This window comes from Magnolia sinica, chromosome 4, assembly GCF_029962835.1.
Source record: "Magnolia sinica isolate HGM2019 chromosome 4, MsV1, whole genome shotgun sequence".
Taxonomy (NCBI): Eukaryota; Viridiplantae; Streptophyta; class Magnoliopsida; order Magnoliales; family Magnoliaceae; genus Magnolia; species Magnolia sinica.
The window spans coordinates 28,602,592-28,623,766 of record NC_080576.1 but is presented as its reverse complement, the minus strand read 5'-3'; the positions used below and the strand labels follow the sequence as shown (position 1 = coordinate 28,623,766).

Genomic DNA, 21,175 nt, shown 5'->3' with positions numbered 1-21,175 from the left:
GTCATTGAGCATGTTGTCATGAGACTCCCTGATAGGTGGAGGTTATCTCACATGAGCACGCGGTATGTGCAGGACTGATGCATGATGGATTGTATGACTCATGCATCTCGCATTATGATTACCGTATGCCCTAGCGACATCGGGCCATAGCCTCCACGCATATCGTGAATGGCCAAATAGGACACCGAAATATTTGGTTCTAGCATACGGCGCCATAGATGTCCCCGGGTGAAAATCCCTAAACCTCCGTGGCCGGAGACGCCCCAACGTCGAGACCGAGTGGATACATGAGCGCCCGAGTGCCGAATACCAGGAGGCCGCGTCTCCCACTGTGTCGTGGTCGGTTGGGAGGGGGTGTGGCCTTACCCGCCCGAGGGTAGGGGGCAATACTAGGCTGAGTTTGACCAGCTCGTGAATGGGTCCGCTATCGACGTGCCGGATAGGTATTGGCAGACTATTGGCAAGGCGGATAGTGAGGTTTCTTATGCTCACTTGGACTGTGCGGCTGGGAGAGCGGCAGTGCCATTTGGAGTGTACTAAACCCCGGTGATGATCCCAGAGATGAACCGTACTGACATGTGGATTTAGTGAGCAGGAATTGCATACTCATTCATGCATTCATTCATTCACTATCTACTCGGGTTGGTGGTATGCAACTAATTGTTACGTGTGCCTTCGCAATGGCCAGGATTTCGGTTGGGGCGCGCGACTAACCTGAGATCAGGAGTTTACCACATTGAGTCTGACTATCCAAATTTAGGTATGGGACTGGTTTGGATAGAAGTCCCTTGTGATGGACCCCATAGCCTGCGATACTACGTACTATCATCCCGACTTCATACTCCAGCATGGTCATTCCATTCGCACCGCATATTGCATTACATCCGCGGCATACGACATCTTGGGTTACTGTGCTTCTGCATTTATATGATCTAGATATGGCTGACGTATTTGTGAACACATAAGGAATTATATACCCAATTGCATTTATATGGTTATATGGTCTAGGTACGACTGATGCTATTTGTGTTACTCATCAGAAATGTATATTGTATTGCATCCTCTACATTTGACATTTGACTCTTTATGACTCCTCGTTTGCGTAGCTGTTATATATTGTGTATATATTGATTTGGCTCATGGACTTGCTCGTATTTCCGCTTACTCTGTTATCGTATGATCTATGATCTTGTGAGTATTTCTGTTTACTCTGATAATTTCTGCTCTTGTCAGTATTTCTGCTTACTCAGATAATCTATGATCTTGTTAGTATCTTTGCTTATTCCGATATTGTACGATTTATGGATTACCAATACTTCCAGTTTGTATGATAATGGCATTGTATTGAATACTTGGCACTTACCTTGTGCACACACTTACACAACCCCCTAAGCTTTCTATAAGCTTATGCACGATAGATGCGTGCAGGTGTTATTAGGTTGCAGCAGCGTTGAGCTTGGAGCGTGCAGTTGTATTCTGGAGCTTTGATTTCGATATATGTATTTTCCCTTTCAGCATTGTACTCAAATGATTATATTAGTGGATATGTGATGATGTTGTTGCCTTTGTCAATTGGGTAATCTTGTGGTTATGCTTAATATAAGTTAAATGTACAAAAAAAAAAATCCTCCTTGTAGGATCCCAGGATCGGAATCTGGCGTATGGACGCTAGGACCCGAGAATGGGGTACTACGGAGGCTGTCGGCACCGGATTCGGTGATCGGGATTCCTGTGAATCCGATTTCTGGGTTTGGGGCGTGACAGAGTCGATTTGGGCCATCCCACTAGGCCAATAACATACTATTGATGGATGAAATAGAACTAAAAATCAAACCAAACATGCCTCCAAAGAAATTCCAAATGCACCTGGCGAGAGGGCTAACGATAAAGAAGTGGTTCAGCGATTTCACTGAATGACTTGAGTCTTGAAAATAGGAATAGCACTCACAGCTCGAAGCCAATGAGATGCCCCATTTTTGAATCTGCATGTCAACCAGGATGGCTCTATTTATCAGATGCCAGACGAAGAGAGATATTCAGGGAGGTAGGCTGGTGTGCCAAATGTAGATGGTCCAAGCTTTATGAGGATTTCTCCTCCTACACAGATCCCAAGCAGAGCTAACAGATAACAAACCATATGAGGTTAGCAGCCAGAGCCTACAGTCTAGCGCATCGGAGAGATAAAACCCGGTCTGCAATATAAAATCAATAATGTGTTGTGGAAGGAAACTAAACACGGAAGAGGGAGGGAGAGGGCCCGACTGACCCAGAACCTGATTAACTTAGATGGAGAGGAGATTGGTCAGAACGGAGGAGGATGCATATTGTAACAAGCTGCCCATAGCTGACCAATTCGCGGTCTAAAAATTGTAGTTACCCCGCCCAATCATCCATTAAGCTTGCCTATTCACGGAGGGGATGAGATCATTAACCTTCTTCCACATTAGGGATGCGGCGATTGCCAGGCTGACGACATTGTGCTGATGATGGGCTGGTGAATACTTTGAAGACATGAAATTCTTCTAGAGACTAGTCTCAGAGTCAGATGAGAGCACCCAACTAAGCTTCATCCGAAGGGCAGACATGAAGTCTTGCAAGAATCTGATGCCCAAGCCACCTTCCGACAGACATCCACTTCACCCAATGAAGCTTTCTTTTCCCTTTTGACCAACCCCAAAGGAAATCTGCACAATGAAGCTCGATAGCTGAAATGACTTTGATAGGGATATGGGTGGCAGCCAAAGAGTGCACAGGAATGCTACCAAGAACATGCTTCAGGAGGACAAGTCTGCCCGCCTGCGACAAGAAACGGGCCCACCATCCGTTAATTATAACTGCAATCTTGCTAATGAGAGGTTGGAAGGAGGACGAAAGAATCCTGCCGAAGGAGATAGGGACACCCAAATACACCAGAGAGGAATGAGTGGAAGGAATGCCCAATGATCTCTCAATAATTCTAATACTGCCAGGGAGAATCTTGTTGGAACATATAATTAAGCACTCTTAGTTCAATTGATCTTTTGACCTGACGCTTGTTGATATATATCCAGGAACGCAGATAGCGCGCGGAGATATTTTCGACCCCCATTAGTGAAAAGGAGAGTATCGTCCGCGTATAAAAGATGGGATACTGTGATGTAACCTCTCTTGAGCTTGTAGGGGATACATTCACCCGAAAGAACCAAATGGCTAATCCCTCTAGTAAGCACCTTCGCAGCAAGGATGAAGAGGCTTAGAGACAGGGGGTCCCCCTGACGAATGCCTCTTGAAGATTTGAAAAAGTCCGACGCTTCACCGTTGATAATCACTGAGAAACGTGCACTGCTCCAGCAATTTTCCGCCATAAGAACCCAAGGCAAAGCAAAACTAAACTACATAAGGACTTGTCTGAGAAAGGACCAGTCTAAATGATCGTAAGCCTTAGTCATATCCAATTTGAGAATCAAGTTCCCTCCCCAAACTTTCCTATTGATGTCCCTAGCCAACTCCTGAGCAAGGGCGATGCTCTCCACCATAGACCGGCCCTTAACAAAGGCACCCTATTCTTGAGAAATGAGATCCGGGAGGACAGTTTTCAGTCTAGAAGAAATGATGTTAGAGATGATCTTGTAGAGACGGTTACACAAACTGATAAGATGGAAGTCTGAGAAAGTCCTGGGATTCAGAGATTTCAGGATGAGGCATAACAGGGTAGACGAGACTACCCGCGGAAACTCTCCACCCTGAAAGATGTACACTGCCGCCTTGAGCAAATCATCCTTAATAATATCCCAACACGCAGAGTAGAAGCTGGAAGCGAAACCATCGGGGCCTGGGGCGACGTCTTTAGGGATGCCTTTGACAGCAGTTAGAACTTCATGGATAGAAGGTGTGGTCATTAACATCTCATTTTGATTAGGTCAGATCTTGTGTGGGATCGAATCCGGCAACTGCGAGTGAGGAAAGGATTCCTCAACCGTGAAAGATGAAGAGAAAAAGTCGACTGCTGCAACCTTGATATCAGACATATTTTCTAGAACACAACCATCATCCAGCCGAATAGAAGAAACAGATGCTCTTCGCTAATGTTCAATTACGGAGGCGTGGAACATCTTTGTGTTGTGGTCTCCTTCATCCATCCAATTAATCCTAACCTTTTGTTTCCAATAAATTTCCTCTTTCAATTCAAGCTCCTTAAGCTTTGTCATAGTCCACTCAAAGGAGGCCCGGTAGTCAGCAGGAGAGGAGGATTGATGAGAGTCAAATTGCAGTTGGGATTCGAGCGCGCAAAGCATGGATTCGGCCGCTTTGATTTGTTGGAAAATGTTGCCAAAGCTGTCTCTATTCCAGCACTTGAGGGATCTTTTCACGGCCTTCAACTTGAGCAGAAAATTGAACATGGGGTGGGCAGCACCACATTCCTACCACACTTTCGAAATAGCCTGATGTAAACCATCATGGAGCACCTACATTCGCTGAAATCTAAACAGCCTTGGAGCCAAAATTTACTGCGAAGGGGCTGAGAGAAGAAGAGGGGCCTGATCGGAGTTCACCCGCTGTAAGTGATGAATTGAGAAGGAAGGAAGGGCTACTAGAAGAGAGGCATTGATGAGAACCCGATCTAGTCTTGCCCAAGATCTAGCCACGCCCGCTTGGTTATTGCACCACGTGAATCTGGTGCCAAAGAAACTCGCGTCGAAGAGGTTAGCCTTATCAATAGCCTCCTCAAACTCCTCAGAACTACGAGTGGGTGGCTGCCTTCTACCACTTCTTTCATCAACAGAAACGACAGCGTTAAAGTTGTCACCGATCGCCCATAAGCCTTGTAACGAGGAAGCAAGGTTAACCATATCCTGCCACAGAATTCTTCTGATTCGACTATCACAGCTAGTGTATACAACAGTTAAATAAATTAGAGTAGACATATTGCAAAACTGAAATAAGACAGTGATGAACTGGAGCTGCTAGAGTGAATAGAAAGGGAAATAGTTTGTTTAAAGAAAATCCAAATCTTCCCACCTTCGATGGCGTTGGAGACGGAGGCGTGGAAACCTAGCTTCAGACCTGTGTGGATGCATTTTGCCTCACAGAGCATGGGTTCCATAATAGCTAGAATGCAAGGATCATGGGAGGCCAATAAATGTTTGGTTGTCCTAATAGTCCTCGCATTATCAATGCCACGAACATTCCAAATGAGGATTTTATCTATCATTTAAACCCGCTTCGATCTCGACCCTGTTCCTGATTTTGTGCTTCCTGGCATTGTCACCATGGGAGCCTGGGGAAGGTTGGGCGAGAAGGGCGATACGATTAGCTGAAACTTCATTTTCTTTACCCTTGGAGCTTCACTGATAGCCAGAGGTAGCATGAATATTTGGTTTGATCTGAGAGGGATTGAGGTGGTCTTCAAGATGGGAGAAACTTGAGGAAGAGCCTCCTCTCTCTAAAAGAGGATATTGCACGGCGTCTGATTCATCCTCAGAAGCATATCTAGCCCGATTGAAATACGGTGAAAGGTCTACCTGAAAGTTGTTACTATGGTCTCTGGGGTAGGACAAGGTGATTCTGGGTGAGGAGTGGGGCTGTATAGGTGGAGGAGTTGTAGCTGTGGAAAGCATGGAGTTAAAGATAGCTGCAAATGCTGGCGGGTGCCGGGGTGGAGGGGGAGGCGAGCAGGTTATAAAGGAGCGGTCAGGGTTGGGTGGCGAGCTACCTGCTAATTTAGGTCTATGCTGAGGGATGCAGGGCAAAGGCAACGCAATAGCTCCAAAAGAAGGGCCTACAGAAGAAGTTGAAGGCACATTAGAGGAAAGTGGGTTAAGGAGGGGTTGGGGGCTGACGAGGTCTGGCTGCAAGGTTGGGCTGTTGGAGGCAGGCAGGTTAAGGGATTGGGGGGGGGGGGAAGGCAATAGTAGAGGGATCTGAGGGAGGGGGGAAACGACTGGGGTTTTAGTAAAAACATGAGTGTTTAGGTCTGTCTCATGGGACTTTGAGCGAGCAGATGCTGGGCACTCCTTAGATGGACCAGGCGGGTTGGGAAGGAAGACAGAACCCAGGCTTTTGTGGACTGGGCATTCTGCTGGGGCCTTCTAAGAGGAGGCTTGAGAGGTTTAAGCATGATCTGATGCGAAGTCACGGGCTTCTCCAGCTCAACATGAATGGGGAAGGTCCTATCCAAAGCTTTCAGGTAAATAACCTGGGTGAGATCAATACCATCTTTGAGGATAAGCTTGATCCTAACAAACATCATGAAACTACCGTCCTTAGAAAGGGGGTCAATATCAATCGCCTCTCTTAGTTCACTGCCAATATCTAAAAGAACTGAATCTATCCACTCATGAATCGGGATGCTGAAAATTCTAATCCATGATTCGAATCCAGCGGGATCCTAGTCCAGGGACCAAAGACACACCGTTGAAATCTCCATTTGTACCTGGAGATGTCTGTCTTCCATGAAGGACGTCATGGCCAGCTTAGATTGGAAAGAGATGAGAAAAGAAACAGGGGAGATTCTCACCACATTTACTGACAAATTAGGGAGGGGAGATTTTCTGATGGCATCCGTTAGACGGAGGATAGATGTGCTTAGGTTGGCTACTTCAGTGATTATAGCCAACTGCAGCTGATAGAGCCTCCGATTCACCTTGAGAGGGTCCACCTTGATTGTGGAGAGGAACGACTGGGGTGGACGACTGTAGGGAACTGGGGATGCTGCCACAGTCGTAAAGGAAAGACGAGGGGCATCGGGATTGGGAATAGGTTTTGGAGCTGGAGGGGGTAAGGGTAAGGGTAAGGGAGGTGCTGCAGATGTTGGTCTATCTATGGATTTGTACATCGAATTAGCCAATTGAACTATGATGATCCGGCCGTCTACTCGCTGATCGTCAAGGGTTCCCTTCGCATTATACGCCTCCTGTTCATACCGAAATTGAACAAAGCCAAAACCCCTGTGGCGGATTGCATTCAGAGCATGAGGGATGTAAACCTCCATGATCTTACCAAACTTGCCAAATATATTCCATAGATCTAGGGAGGAAGTATCGTAAGTGATGTTACTCACAAAAAAAGAGAAACCCTCTTGAACAGGGAGTTTGGTAGCTGTTTCCCGAGCGTGAGAAAGCTTAGAGGCTGCAACTTTCTCTAGAGTTCAGAGATGCGGAGAGGGGCAGACTGATCTTCAACGATGATCCTTGTCTTTACGATGAGGAAAACGCCCTTACGGCTACCACATTACGGGGTTGTCTAAAAGCTTTTGGGCAGAAGCGACGAACATGGCTTATAATATTATAAATCAGTCACCATCTACAATGTTGGACTCCAAGGTTGCAAAGGAAGTATGGACAGGTAAGGACATCGAGTACTTAAGATTGGGGATTTTCAAGTGTCTAACATATGTCCTCGTAAAGAGTGGACAAAGGTCGAATTTGGATCCAAAGTCTAGGAAGTGTATCTCTGTCGAGTATGAAAAAGGTGTCACAAAAGGTGGTCATTAGCAGAGATGTTATCTTCGACAAGACATCAATGTTGAAGGACAACATGGAGGTTGCTGAGAGGTTAGAAAAATATGGTGAGATTGAGAAATTTTCAGTGCATGTGAAGCCGGTTGAGCTATTTACGGCAGGAAAAATTCAACACGTGCAAGAAACTAAGCAAAATAATCAGCAGGATACACACGAATGTATAGCTAAGAACATGGATAAAAGAACCATTAGAGCTCTAATTCAATATGTGGGTTCAAGGACATAGTCTCTTTTGCATTGTTCATAAGGAGCGGAGATCCTTTCTCCTTTCAAGAGGTGATATCTGAAAAGGATGACAATAAGTGCATGTTGGCCATGGAGGAAGAGATGGAATCTCTGCACATGAATTAGACATGGGAGTTGGTTGAACTTTTAAAAAGTGGGCAGGCTATAAGGTGTAAATGGATTTGTAGGAAGAATGAAGCATTAACAAAGAAAGAGAGCGAAAAGTACAAAGCAAAACTTATAGCAAAGGGGTTCTCATAGAAAGAATGAGTATATTACAATGAGATTTTCTCTTCGGTCGTGAAACATACCTCAATCAAGGTGTTACTGGTGATGGTAGAGGAATCCAATTTAGAATTAGAGTAACTCGATATGAAGGCCACATGTGTAGGTTGAAGAAGCCACTATATGGGCTAAAGTAGTATCTGAGGTAATGGTACAAGCAGTTCGATTTTTACATTGTGGAGATTGGGTATATCATATCTAAGTATGATTACTGTATTTATTACAAGGTACTTGAGGATGGGTTCTACACTATAGTAATGCTTTATGTCAATGATATGTTGATTGGTGCAAAGGACAGGAAAGAGATACTCTTGCTTAAGTCTCTATTAAGCAAATTTTTGACATGAAGGATTTGGGCGCTGTAAAGAATATCCTATGTATAGGGATATATAATCAGGGAAGTTGTAGCTTTCTCAAAAGAGTTATGTGCAAAAGGTGTCGTGTCTAAGTACAAAAGAGGATATTTTAAAAATATTACCGATGTCGTATGTGAGTGAGTGGGGAGTCTCATGTATGAGATGGTTTGCACGCGGTCGGATATCTCACAAGAAACCAGTGTGGTTACCAGGTATATGGTGAATCCATAAAAAGGGCATTGGAATGTTGTTAAGTGGATTCTCAGGTATATTGGGGGCACAATTAATATCAAGTGATCCGGATAACAAGAAGTCCACTACGGGATATGTTTTCACATTAACAGGTGGACCGGTCTGGTGACGTCACTTGAGTAGCGAGTATCGCAGCTCAACCTGTCACTAATCCGCGTCCAGGGGCCATAATGTTTGTGAGGTGATTTGGGTGAGATCTCTTATCCAAGAATTTATTCTTTTATATACGTCTCCTATGGTCCTTCATTAGGATAATAAGGCAGCTATCCACATTACAAATGTTTTTAGAAAAGCATTATTTCGAAACATGGGCATATAAATTTGTAACAAGTTGGTATACATAATATATACATAAAGACACAAGAAGAGCTGGAAATTACTGAAAACAGAATTCAGGCAGACCCTTCTGACGCCTTCTTACAAGAAAGTTTAAACATCAAACAAAGGCTAGAAATGTTAGAGCTCCAGGAAGAGGTGTTTTGAAAACAAAAGTCCAGAAACTCATGGCTAGAAGAAGGCGACCGCAACACTTCTTTCTTCCACACGTCGGCAAATGAAAGAATCAGAAGAGCCACCATTCTATCTATCACAATGGAGGATGGTTCGGTCATCACAAATACAAAAAACATCAAATCAGCGGCCGTATCCTATTTCCAAAGTCTTTTCCAAGAGGAAGATATTGCTGGTATGTCAGAGTTCGTCCACCATATTCCCCGCCGTGTTTTGCCTTAAGAAAATAACTCCTTACAAAGTCCCCCTTCCAAGGAAGAAGTTTTCTCTGCCCTCAAATCTATCCCAAAGGATAGTGCGGCAGGCCCTAATGGATTCTCTGCGTCCTTTTACATTTCTTGCTGGAATATTGTGGGTGATGATGTGCATAAAGCAGCGGTGGCAATGTTTGCAAGGGCTCCTCTTCCTCGGGCATTCAAATCAACACTTATTTGCCTAATTCCAAAGTCTACTGCGGTTGCCAAATTCTCTGAATTTTGGCCTATTAGTTTATGTAATGCCATTACAAAATCTTAGCGAAAGTTCTTTCTGACAGGTTAAGTTCTGTTTTGCCTAAGCTGATCTCGCAGGAACAAGGCGCTTTCGTCCAAGGGAGATATATTGCAGAAAACATCGCTTTAGCTCAGGAAGCGGTGAGGGAACTAAATAGGAAAGTCAAGGGAGGAAACATAATCATTAAACTTGATCTTGAAAAGGCTTATGACAGGGTAAACTAGGCATACCTCAAACAAGTCCTTCTCAAGTTCGGCTTCAACGGCAAAAGTGTGCAACTCCTCGAATCATGTTGGGCTAACAATTGGTTTTCAATTATCATTAACGGAGAAGCAACTGGTTTCTTTAAAGCATCAAGAGGTCTCCGTCAGGGTGACCCGCTTTCCCCGGCTCTTTTCATCAAAGCTATGGAAGCTTTCTCAATCAACTGTCAAAGGATGATAGAGGAAAGGCATTGTCTTCCTTTCAAATTCCCTCAAGGTTGCCCTCTCATATCTCATCTGTTGTATGCGGATGACATGTTGCTCTTCACCAATGCAAGTCGATCTTCACTTAGAACTTTGAAAGATCTCTTACAAAAATTCCAAACTGCAACCGATCAAAAAATTAACTTCAACAAGAGTAACTATCTGGGGCTGTCAAAATGGTCTACAGCAAAACACAGAAGTATGTCTAATCTGTTGGGACTACGAAGAGCTAAAGAAAGTATGAGCTATTTGGGGGCCTCTCTAATCAGGGGGAAAATCAAGTTGTCAAATTTTTAGTTTTTATTGGATAAAATCAGCAGTCGAATTTCTGGCTGGGCCGCTAGGATCCTCTCACAGGCAGGAAGGATTATTCTCATCTGCCATGTTTTAGGCAGTTATCCCATCCACATTATATCGGCCATGTGTGTTCCAACATAGGTGATTCAACAACTAAAAAGGAAGTTTGTAGAATTCTTTTGGGGCTGGGCTGACAGAAAGAAAAAATTCCATTGGCTCATGTGGAAGAAAGTGACCAAGACAAAGGAAGAGGGAGGTCTAGGAATCAGGAACCTAAAAGAAGTTCTAAATGCTCTGCATATGAAGCTTGCTTGGTTGGTTCGATATGAAAAAAGTCAGGGTCCTTGGGTGAAGCTGATGAAAGCAAAGCACGGTGCAGATCTTCAAGACGACTCTTTCACGAATGTACAATCCAACTACCCCCCTTTTTGGAAAAAAATCAGGTATTTTCTCCCCTCAATTCAGCATCACGCACGGTGGACGGTAGGTAGAGGTGAAGCAAACGTCTGGAATACCAATTGGACCGATCTCGGTCAATTACGACATCACGCTGTAACGCCGATCCCTCCTGCATTGAGAAACCTGAAAGTGAAGGATCTCCTTGGTTGTTCAGGTCCGCTTCCTCCATCCAGGTTGTTCGAATACCTTCCTCAGGATATAATAGACGAAATCTTTAGAAGGGGATTCTCCATTGCTGATGACCCAGCTGAATGCATATGGCCCTTTGATCGATCAGGGGAGTTCAATCTTAAATCTGCTTAGATGCTCATCAGAAGACATTACAACAACGCCCCATGGGGGGAATGGATCTAGTCCAACCATTTACCCCTGAAAATTTCTCTTTTCGCTTGGAGACTGTTGCAAAAGGCCGTCCCTGTTGATAGTAGAGTCTAGTCTAAAGGAATTGCTCTAGCTTCCAAATGTCGTTGCTGCAGTCTGGATGGGAACGCTTAGCCTCAGAGGGAGACATTATCTCATCTTTTCCTACATGGTCAAATGGCAGCCCACATATGGAATCATTTTCAGGGGTTATGCGGCGTCTCCCGTGCTGTTCACACATCCGTCCTTGGTAGTCTACTCCAATGGAGAAACGTAGATGCCCCTAGTGCTGCTACGCGTCGGGTCAGAACCTCCCTCCCCCTCCTTATTCTCTGGGAAATTTGGAGGGCTAGAAATGAAGCAAATTTTGGCGATGTGGCGATGAACGCCATGTATAGAATCAAATGGTGGGCATCTCAAGCGATCCCCAATTTCCAGACTGGTTCCCAGGCTCCTATCCGAATTAGGATTGTTCGAAATCTTTCAGCTCCTAGACGTTACAGCTCTGAGTCTATGGTGATCAAATGGAGAATCCCTTCCTTGGGTTGGGTTAAATTAAACGTTGACAGGTCAGCCAGGGGTAACCTGGGCCTTTCCGAAGGAGGTGGCATTTGCAGAAAGGAAGATGGATCTTTTATCTTTGCGTTCTCTATCGAGTATGGGATGGACACTAATAACCTAGCTGAATTACGAGCAATTCATGACGAAATGCAGCTAAGTTTTAAAAAAAGGATGCATCAGATTATAGTTGAGTCGGATTCAAAGTTGTTAGTGGACACCTTGCTGGGTGCTACTACTTGTTCATGGAGATGGATGTCGTGGGTCAATCGGATCATCTTTCTGAAAAGGTCGGGAATCTTCCAATTCAACCATATTTTCCGTGAAGGAAACAGCCCGGCTGATGGTTTAGCGAAGATTGGAAGCGAGACCCAGCAAACGTCCCTTTATGACCACTTCGATTCTCTGCCCAAGCAAGTCAAGGGTTTAATTTTTCTTGATAAGGTCGGCCTCGGATCAATCCGCAACCCTCCTGACAGGGTTTTATCAAGATCTTGAGGCTCTTCAGCTCATAGGGGTCTCTCTTTTGGTGTTAGGTTGCTAGCACGTGCTAGCCCTCCTATCATATATATATATATAACACGTGCTTCAGGGGTCTACTGTCGTTTTGTTTGCAGCCCTCCCGAATTCCTATAATTTTATATGTTAAAGGAATATCGGTGGCAGGAGTCCACGTTTGTTTTATATATATATATATATATATATATATATATATATATATATATATATATATATATATATATATACATAATATATATGTCCAGTTTGTGGGAGAGTATAGAAAATAGTGTGTACACATGTGTGTGGAATCTTTCGTGTAGGCTTGGCCATGTCCTGGCCTATCATCTATCATTTTGCTCATTTTTTACATTAATAAAACCCTAGAGTCGTGGCTATCTCTCACGCCTCCAAACTTCTCTTAACTGCTCTTTCTTCTCTCCACTATACCCACCATCCATTAATTAAACACCTCACGCTGTTCACCGCTGCCCATTGTTGGTCCTACACAGGCGGTTCGACCTGACCCATCACTGGCCCTGACAAGTAACAAGAGGGATATATATATAGAGCTGGCTGAGCCCACCCGTTTGGTTCCAGCACTAGCCTTGTTCAGGCTCGTCCTGAACTGCTGGATCTTTCCGTTGTAGGTGTTACTCTCCACGGATGAGAGTACAAAGATTAAGCTGAATACAGAACATGAAAATTCCATTGAAAATGCGTCACATGTCTGTGTCAGTTTTTAAGCATGATTATTGCTCCATAGCTAACATATATAACCCAATAAAAAATAAAAAAATAAAAATCTTGACATATAGCCCCCTCCTTTTTGTTTTATATATATATACACATATACATATATAACCCCTCCATTTTCAGTATTACCCTCTACTTTTCATATAGGAAAAAAAAAATGGTCATGAAACCACCAACTTTAAAATAAAATAAATAAATCAATAACAACTTTGTTATTCAGTCGATTACCCACCACGAAATGATAAAAAGAACTTAATTATGTAAACATGAAACTACCAAATCATTACTATTAGATTGTAATTAATTTTATAATTAGCCTTGTACAGCTAATCTTAGATTAGGAGATTATTAGTCTTAGGTTGTATCTTCTCCTATTTAAATTATGAAGGTTTAAATAGAAAAAAAAAAAATGTAAACCATCATTGAAAGAGAATTCCTCTTATAGAAAAGATACAACCTAAGATTAGTAATCTCTTGTCTATGATTAGTTGCGCAAGGCTAATAATAAATTCCAAAATCTAATTAAATCAATTTACATAATTACAATCTAATAATTACTCATTCAAGAACATACTTATGTCTAAACAATATCTTTACGCCTGTTCAGATTGCGGACCGTCGCTAATAATTACTTGTTCAAGAAGATACTTATGTCTGAACAATATCTTTAGATCTGTTCAGATTGTGGACGGGCAATCGATTAATGTTAAAATTGATGCCCTCGTTGGGGATGAACCGTCCCCAGAACCAGTGCTCCTTCCACACCTTCTGCATTTCTTCAATGGGGATGTTCTTCGTCTCGGGGATGAAAAAAGTGACGAACAGCGTCATGACAAGGACGAAGGCAGCAAAGAAGAAGAATAGGAAGAATTTCATGTGGCATAGCATGCTGAGAAAGGCTTGCGCGATGACGAACGTCATGAGGAGATTGATGGCTGCGTTGATGCTCAGGCCTGCTGATCGTATTTCTAATGGGTAGATTTCACTGGGGACTAGCCACCCGAGTGGGCCCCACGACCACGCATAGGCTGCCACATAGATACAGATGAGCAGGACAACCCCAATGGCGTAGGCATTGGAGAGGGATGCGATGCCAGTGAAACCGAACTTGATTCCGAGGAGAACGCCGATCATCACCTGCATACAGAAAAGGAGCATTGTTAACGGCGGATGACAGTGTGGCCCACCTGAAATTTGATGGCTCGGTGTGTTTGTGGATGTCCGCAATGAGAGAAACATTATATGGTATTCGGCCACTGTGTTCGTGGACGTACAAAATAAGAACAACATTATATGATACTCGGCTGGGAACATGATACACGGTATCTGCACCCATGGGCACATGTTCGTTAATGGAAATTTGTTCTGAAGAACATAACCCAAACGTTCTAATTATTTTATATATTGCTAGCCTTGATCAGGATCAATATAAACAGGCGGTTGAAACAAAACGCAGCAGCGGGTCCATAATGAGATTGACTGTCCGGGTCAATCGACTGTGGTCCCTATCACATGGAATTTGCTAGCCTTCACCTACCTTGATTGGTGAATGTGGCCATTGATCCGGGCCGTACATCGGAATGGCCACCTCTCAGATAGGCCATCGATGAAAACATATATTGGAATGACCACCTCTTGGGACCCTACAATGGTCCCAATGGCCCATCCAAGAGGTGGCCGTTCTAATGGATGGTGTTGATCAACGATCACATGTGCCGATGACTGTAGGGGAAGGATGGTGAATTCTAACACACTTAACTAATGCTTTCACTAATGCGGTGAAGTTTAGCAAAACCCTAACCAAAATCTAGTAAAGCCCAACCCAATCAAAAATATATGGTGAGGTTTGCTAGCCACATGAAAGTAAAAGCATATGTGGCGAGCAAGATCCAAACCATCCATCAGATGGGTGTGACAATGTAGATGATCTGGTCCAAAATCAGGTCGGGCCATTCTTGGTGGACCACAACGTTAGATACCGGCTGATGGCCTAGAAAAACATTGCCACGTTTTTTTTCTTCAGCCATCCATTTGTTTTCTAAATGTGGCCGACCCGAGAAGTGAACTCGCATGATTTTTGGGCCAAGGCATATTCTAAGTAAGACCCACCTGATGGATGGCTTGGATCTTGCACCTATATGCCATTATAGCAAACTTGTATGTTGAATCTTGATCAAGACCAAGATAGCATGAATAGAATGTAATGAATTGAATAGAAAAGCAATGCAATATATATTAGTGAAATTGTTTAGGCAGCAAAATCATGATTTCATAATATTTTCGCACCAAATTAGTGTATGATTAATCTTGAAATTTCATGATATTTGTTGCAACCAAACGGAATTGAGATTTGGACTATCGCTCACCTGTGAAACTAACATCTGAATTCCACCCTCCAAGAACAAAAACCTCCGTCCACACCGATCGACCGCTGCGATCGACACGAATGTTGCCACCACATTAACTGATCCAGTGATCACCGACGACATGAGCGAAGCATCATTCCCAAACCCCAATGTCTTGAAGAGCACCGGCGCATAGAACATGATTACGTTGATGCCCGTTAACTGCTGGAAGAATGGTATTAAGATGGACATGCATAGGTGCGGACGATACTTCCGCTTGAGGATGTTCCTCCATGGGTTCTTCACTTGCTTGGACGCCTCACTGGCTTCAACGAGATCCTCAAACTCACGGCCCACATCATTCGTGCCACGGATCTTTTTCAGCATGGCCATAGCCTCCTCCTTGTGGCCCCGCTCGATGAGAGAATTCGGAGTGTCGGGTAGGAAACAAGCCCCAAGTGTCATGATCAAGGCAGGAACTGCTGCTAGGCCAAGCGATACGCGCCATCCATAGCCGCCATTGATCTTGTTTGTCCCATAATTCACAAGATTGGCTGCCAAAATCCCGATCGTTATCGCTAATTGGAAACATATGTTAAGGGCTCCTCTTATCTTTGGATGGGCCATCTCTGAGACGTACATTGGTGCAGCCTATATACATGAAAGAGAGCCATGTTAGAAAATGGATGGTTATTGTTGGGGGACCACGGAAGCACATGGAGATGAATCTAAGATAGAAATCTAATTGTACAAGCAAACATAGAGAACACATCGATTTAATGTGGAAAAACTCTTTTGGAAAAAAAATCACAACACAAAGCTACAGATGATCACTATGAAAGAAGAAATTACTAAACTCTTTATAATTAATTCTCAATCCTGCTTACACTCATATATGTAGCCTATAGAAGAATCTCAAGCAAAATCGAAACAAATCCCACATAATCACAGTTCTGCATAAAATTGCGTAGAAATTATCTATGGCATCGAACAAAACTAAGCTTCGATGAAATCGAAAGTTATGACATGCTCACGTTCCCATAAACATGATGACGCAGGGATGAACGTGATGAGGATAACTACTTCGAATCCACAGAGCTTCTCTGGACTCCTCAGAGAGACTTCTCGAATCCACGAGTAAAGAAAGTAGAAAAATAGAAATAAATTCTAAGAAGTTCGAAATTGATTAATTGAAGACTAAAAACGAGTTCACAACCCTTTAAATAGGGGTACCAAGCAATGGGAAAGAAATCAGAATCAAACTACAACTAAAACTCCTAGAATCCGCGACTTACTAAAAATAGCAAACTTACTATTTATAGATGGTTTTTGGCCAAAAATAGTAAGTGTCCTATTTGGCTTCACTAAATTGTTCCCCTAATTATTCTAAGCTCTTTTCACGTTGGACGCAACTCCTAATGCCCGACGGATGAAAAGTTATAATCAAACTAAAACTTACTATTTATAGTAAAAACGAAATTAAAGCAGGGAAACGACCGTCAATCCAGGGGTTTTTCGTAATTCCGAGCTGCGCAACCCAGCATAGCGGGGTTGGTTGGCTAAAGTAGCTCGTTCTACCCCAAAATCATATATTTTATGTTAGGTAACTCATTCTGGATTGCGAGATATGCCCGATCTAAGGTCCAACGGTCCGGATCACTTCTGTTGTTGACTGGGCCTTTTCTGATCCATCTTGGCCATGAAACTATCTGCGACCCACTCTACATCACATGAGTTGGTAACATAGTTAGGTAAATGTTTGTGTTTAATTCGATTGATCTCGATGATTAAAAATTAAAACCAATATCAAACTGTATCAAACCCAAAATTTTCATTCACTTGGTGTGGCCCACTTGATTGGGAATAACTAGCTTGAATATAGAAATCGATCCTTTGCAATAATAAGGATTTTTTAGGATCATATGCTTACTTGAATGGCAAAACCAATGCCAATTCCGAGTAATATCCGTCCGCTAATAAGCATAGCGACGTTCATGGCAGCTCCATTGATGGCAGCTCCAATGAGGAAAATCAGTCCACCCAAGACAATCGACGGCTTCCTTCCAAAAGCTCGCGTGACCCACGAAGCGGCGAAAGATGCCACCAACCCAGCAATGTACAGCGATGAAGTAAACGTCGTCAAAAGTTGGCTGTCGAATTTGCAGTAGTTGTTCTCATTATGAGAATTTTCTTGCATCTTTCTGTAGACGGATGGAAAGAATCTCTTCAAAAACACGTCCATAGAAGTCACCCCACCTGAAAAAATAATTAAAAAATCATAACCAACATATAACAACAACAACAGTAGCAGTAGTAGAATGCTGCAGTGGAATCCCTTGTAAAGGAATCATAACTGTTGAGATGATGGGTTGGAGAATGTGGTCAGAAATTCGTAATAGTCTCACTACAATGAAGGAATTTTTTTATCTTAGTGTATTAGGATAATAGATTACTTAGTAGAAAAGATTTTAAAATCATCACAAATTTCTCTTTTTACCATTGCAATTTCTCAAAGCCAAGAGATTTTTCACACATCCTTCATCAACCAAGGCACAAATTAAACCAACGGTTTGGATCACTTATACCTGACCCAACATCCACTAACTTTTACATATTAGCACCTGTATCACTTATCCCTGGCCCCACTTTCACAAACTTTCATATCATGGCACTTAACTTCTAAAAACAATTTCAAAAAAAATAAAATAAAATAAAAAATCAAAGGGAGTATTAATAAAATACCTGAAATTCCAATATCATAGCCAAAGATAAGACCGCTGGAAGCAGCGATGATGCAAGTGACTAGCACAAGCATCGTCATCCTTCCAGGGTAGTCCGTCCGTGGCCCATTGCCTGCAATGAACCCTCCACCTCCAGCCATTAGAAACGAATTAGTTGTGAGAATGAGATGAGGGAAGACGAATAATCTGAAACTCTTTTGAACTGCCAGTCTTTTTATAGGGACTTTCTTATTTTCCTTGTTTGCATTGTACTCCAATTTCAACTCAGTTGTATTAGAAAACAAAAACTCTTGCCAAACCATCAGGGACGCGGATTGCGTCCTACCTCCGCCCGGACAGTAATCCGTCCGGGCAGGTCTCTGTGGGGCCCACCGTGATTTAAGTATTTTATCCAAGCCGTTAATCACTTTTCTCAGATTATTTTAACATATGAACCAAACCTTGAGCAAGATACAGGGCTTAAGTGGACCACATAGTGGGGATTTAATGTCCACCATTAAAAACTTCTTGGGAGCTGGAGAAGTTTCGGATCAAGCTAATATTTGTTTTTTCACTTCATCCACGTCTACATGACCTTATTAACAGGATGGATGATAAATAAATAAATAAAACATCACGGTGGCCCTTAGAAAGTTTTCAAAGGTGCGTGTCATTGTCACTGCAGCTTCCTCCGGTGTGGACCACTGGAGCTGTGGACCTACTTTAATTTTACATATGTACATTAAAATGATATGAGAAAAGCAATGAACGGTGTGAATAAAATTATTACATCACGGTGGGCTCCACAGAGCCCTGCCCGGATGGATTACCGTCCGGGCGGGGGTAGGACGCAATCCGCGTCCATCCATCGGTAGGCTCACTAGCGTGGCCATTGTAGCAGAAAACTCTTTGGGGCCCACAGAAATGTTTTTGTGACATCCACTCCGTCCATCAGTTTCTTCATATCATGTTAGTGTGTGAACCCAAAAAAGAGGCTGATACAATATTCAGGTGGACCACGCCCCAAGAAATAGAAGGGATTGAATGCCACCGTTTTGAAACGTTATTTGGGGCCGACCATGATGTTTAGATGCCATCCGATCCGTTCATAAGCTGATTCCCACCATAATCAAGAGAAAACACAAATATCAGCCTGACCCAAAACCGTGGGCTCAAGCATTCAGTGAATGCGAAGACGGTTGAGATTGGAAGCGGATTGCGTCCCGCCAATAACCCGTTGGGGCAGGACTCTTTGGGGCCGCCGAGATGTATAGGTTTATCCACGCCGTCCATCCATTTTGGAAGATAATTTTAAAACAAGAACCCAAAATTGAGACAGATTCAAGGCTCAAGTGGACAACACAGTAGAGATTGAACGCTCACCATTAAAAACTTCTTGGAGACGCATATGTTTTGAATCAATCTAATATTTGTATTTTACCTTCATCCAGGTCTATATATTACGTTATGAACAGATTGGATGACAGATAAATTTCACGGTGGGCTCTAGGAAGGTTTCAACCGTCCGGGTCTCTATTACCACTGTTCCTACGGTGAGATCCACTTGAGGCTTTGGATCTGCTTATTTTTGGTCTCATACCTTAAAATGATATGAAAAAAAAATGGATGGACGGTGACAAAACCAATACATCGCAGTGGCCGCAAAGAGCCCCTGCCTGGACGGATTACAGGTAGAGGCACGCAATACGCTTCGGTACGGAATATATTTGTCGCTCGGGTATACGTATCTACGTTATTTTCGGAACATGTTCCATGAAATGCGAAGAGTCAGCACAGCAATGGTCTGGATTACAGATCCGAAAATCAGGCCGGTTCACTCAACAGGTATGCCACACATATCCGTTGAATACGGACCGTTGATCATTCTTAACTAACCATCCACTTTTTCCGATAGAAGTTTCGCCTAACGCGATAAGTAGACCAGCTATATTTTTGGGTCAGGAAATTATAACTATGGTCCCCACCTGATGAATGGCCTGGATCTAGACATATATGTCAAGATCGAAGTTATTAGGTAAGATTCGTCCTCTTTCTCACTCGCGCGCGTCTGCTTTTATTTATTCTCAAGTCTGGAAGTTTGCTAGAATACATTGCGATGTATTACATCATGATACGTCGGGACTTTAGCGGTCGCATCGGATTCTTTTCAGTAGTGAATCAAACGTTGATGTGATGGCCACATCAGAGGGGAGATGACCGACAAATCTCTAAGATTTAAATATTTTAAAACTTCGATTACTCAAAGTTTATGAAGACCGTCTAGATTCAAATAAAAAGAGTCAATATGTCTAATGGTTGAAATATTACCATATTAGAATTTTTTTATAAATATATTACATCTAAGTTAAGGGCCCTCGTATAGACGGTTTAGATCATTGAAAGATGGCCCAAGGCTAAAGTACCGACGTATACTACTGCAGTACGTCTGGATGTATTCCAGCGAACCTCGAAACAACGAGACCGGACGTGGATTTCCTGCCAAAGCCTTTCCCGGAAAGTTCCTGCGCTGGGAACCCAGGTGGGGCCCACTAAGATGTTTATGTGAAATCCACCCCGTTCATTCGTTTTGTGAGTTCATTTTACGATAAGAGACAAAAAAAAAAAAAAAAAAAAAAAACCCGGATCCCATGCTTAAGTGGGCGGAAGACGTGAGAATTGAACGTCCACCGTTGAAATATTCGTAAGGCCACGGAAGTTTTGAATCATGCTAATATTTATGTTTTCAGTTAATCCCAGTAGGAATGAGGTAATGAACAGTATAGATGGCATGTAAACATCACTGCTCCAGGGAGGTTTCAACGGTAGGAATTTTCCTAAACAATTTTTTCCTTTAGTACGACCCACTTGAGTTTTGGATCCTTTTCACTTTTGGTTTCACATCCGAAAATGAGCTCACAAAACGGATGAACGGAGTGGATTCCTCACAAACATCAAGGTGGGCTCCACCTCGTTTCCAGCGCAGGAACTTCCTGCGAAAAACCTTTCGCAGAAAATCCGCGTCAACGAGACCCAACGTGCTTCGGGCGCGGATTGGATACAAGCTAGAGACGGACGGTCATGTCTGGGGTCCTGTGG

General features: G+C 43.1%; 2 protein-coding genes across 2 annotated transcripts; both read right to left on the bottom strand.

The window, feature by feature from the left end:
* Window positions 1–4,061: 4,061 nt before the first annotated feature.
* Window positions 4,062–4,829, bottom strand: LOC131244098 (uncharacterized). The gene is made up of 2 exons (XM_058243756.1): window positions 4,533–4,829; window positions 4,062–4,400 (listed from the first exon to the last, which is right to left on the bottom strand). Exons 1-2 carry the CDS (start codon window positions 4,827–4,829, stop codon window positions 4,062–4,064), a joined length of 636 nt encoding a protein of 211 aa, XP_058099739.1.
* An 8,826-nt stretch (window positions 4,830–13,655) lies between these two features.
* LOC131244429 (sugar transport protein MST6-like) lies at window positions 13,656–18,240 on the bottom strand. The gene is made up of 4 exons (XM_058244031.1): window positions 18,102–18,240; window positions 17,290–17,615; window positions 15,381–16,010; window positions 13,656–14,151 (listed from the first exon to the last, which is right to left on the bottom strand). Exons 1-4 carry the CDS (start codon window positions 18,238–18,240, stop codon window positions 13,663–13,665), a joined length of 1,584 nt encoding a protein of 527 aa, XP_058100014.1. The 3' UTR covers window positions 13,656–13,662.
* Between the last annotated feature and the right edge of the window lie 2,935 nt (window positions 18,241–21,175).

Excerpts from the sequence above, each read along its gene's own strand:
- LOC131244098 (XM_058243756.1), bottom strand. The coding sequence starts at position 4,829 with ATGGTTAACCTTGCTTCCTCGTTACAAGGCTTATGGGCGATCGGTGAC. Across the intron at positions 4,401-4,532 it reads CAATTCATCACTTACAGCGG|GAATGTGGTGCTGCCCACCC; the intron begins GTGAACTCCGAT and ends AAAGTGTGGTAG.
- LOC131244429 (XM_058244031.1), bottom strand. The coding sequence starts at position 18,240 with ATGGCTGGAGGTGGAGGGTTCATTGCAGGCAATGGGCCACGGACGGAC. Across the intron at positions 17,616-18,101 it reads CTATGATATTGGAATTTCAG|GTGGGGTGACTTCTATGGAC; the intron begins GTATTTTATTAA and ends TTATTTTTTCAG. Across the intron at positions 16,011-17,289 it reads GCATTGGTTTTGCCATTCAA|GCTGCACCAATGTACGTCTC; the intron begins GTAAGCATATGA and ends TCATGTATATAG.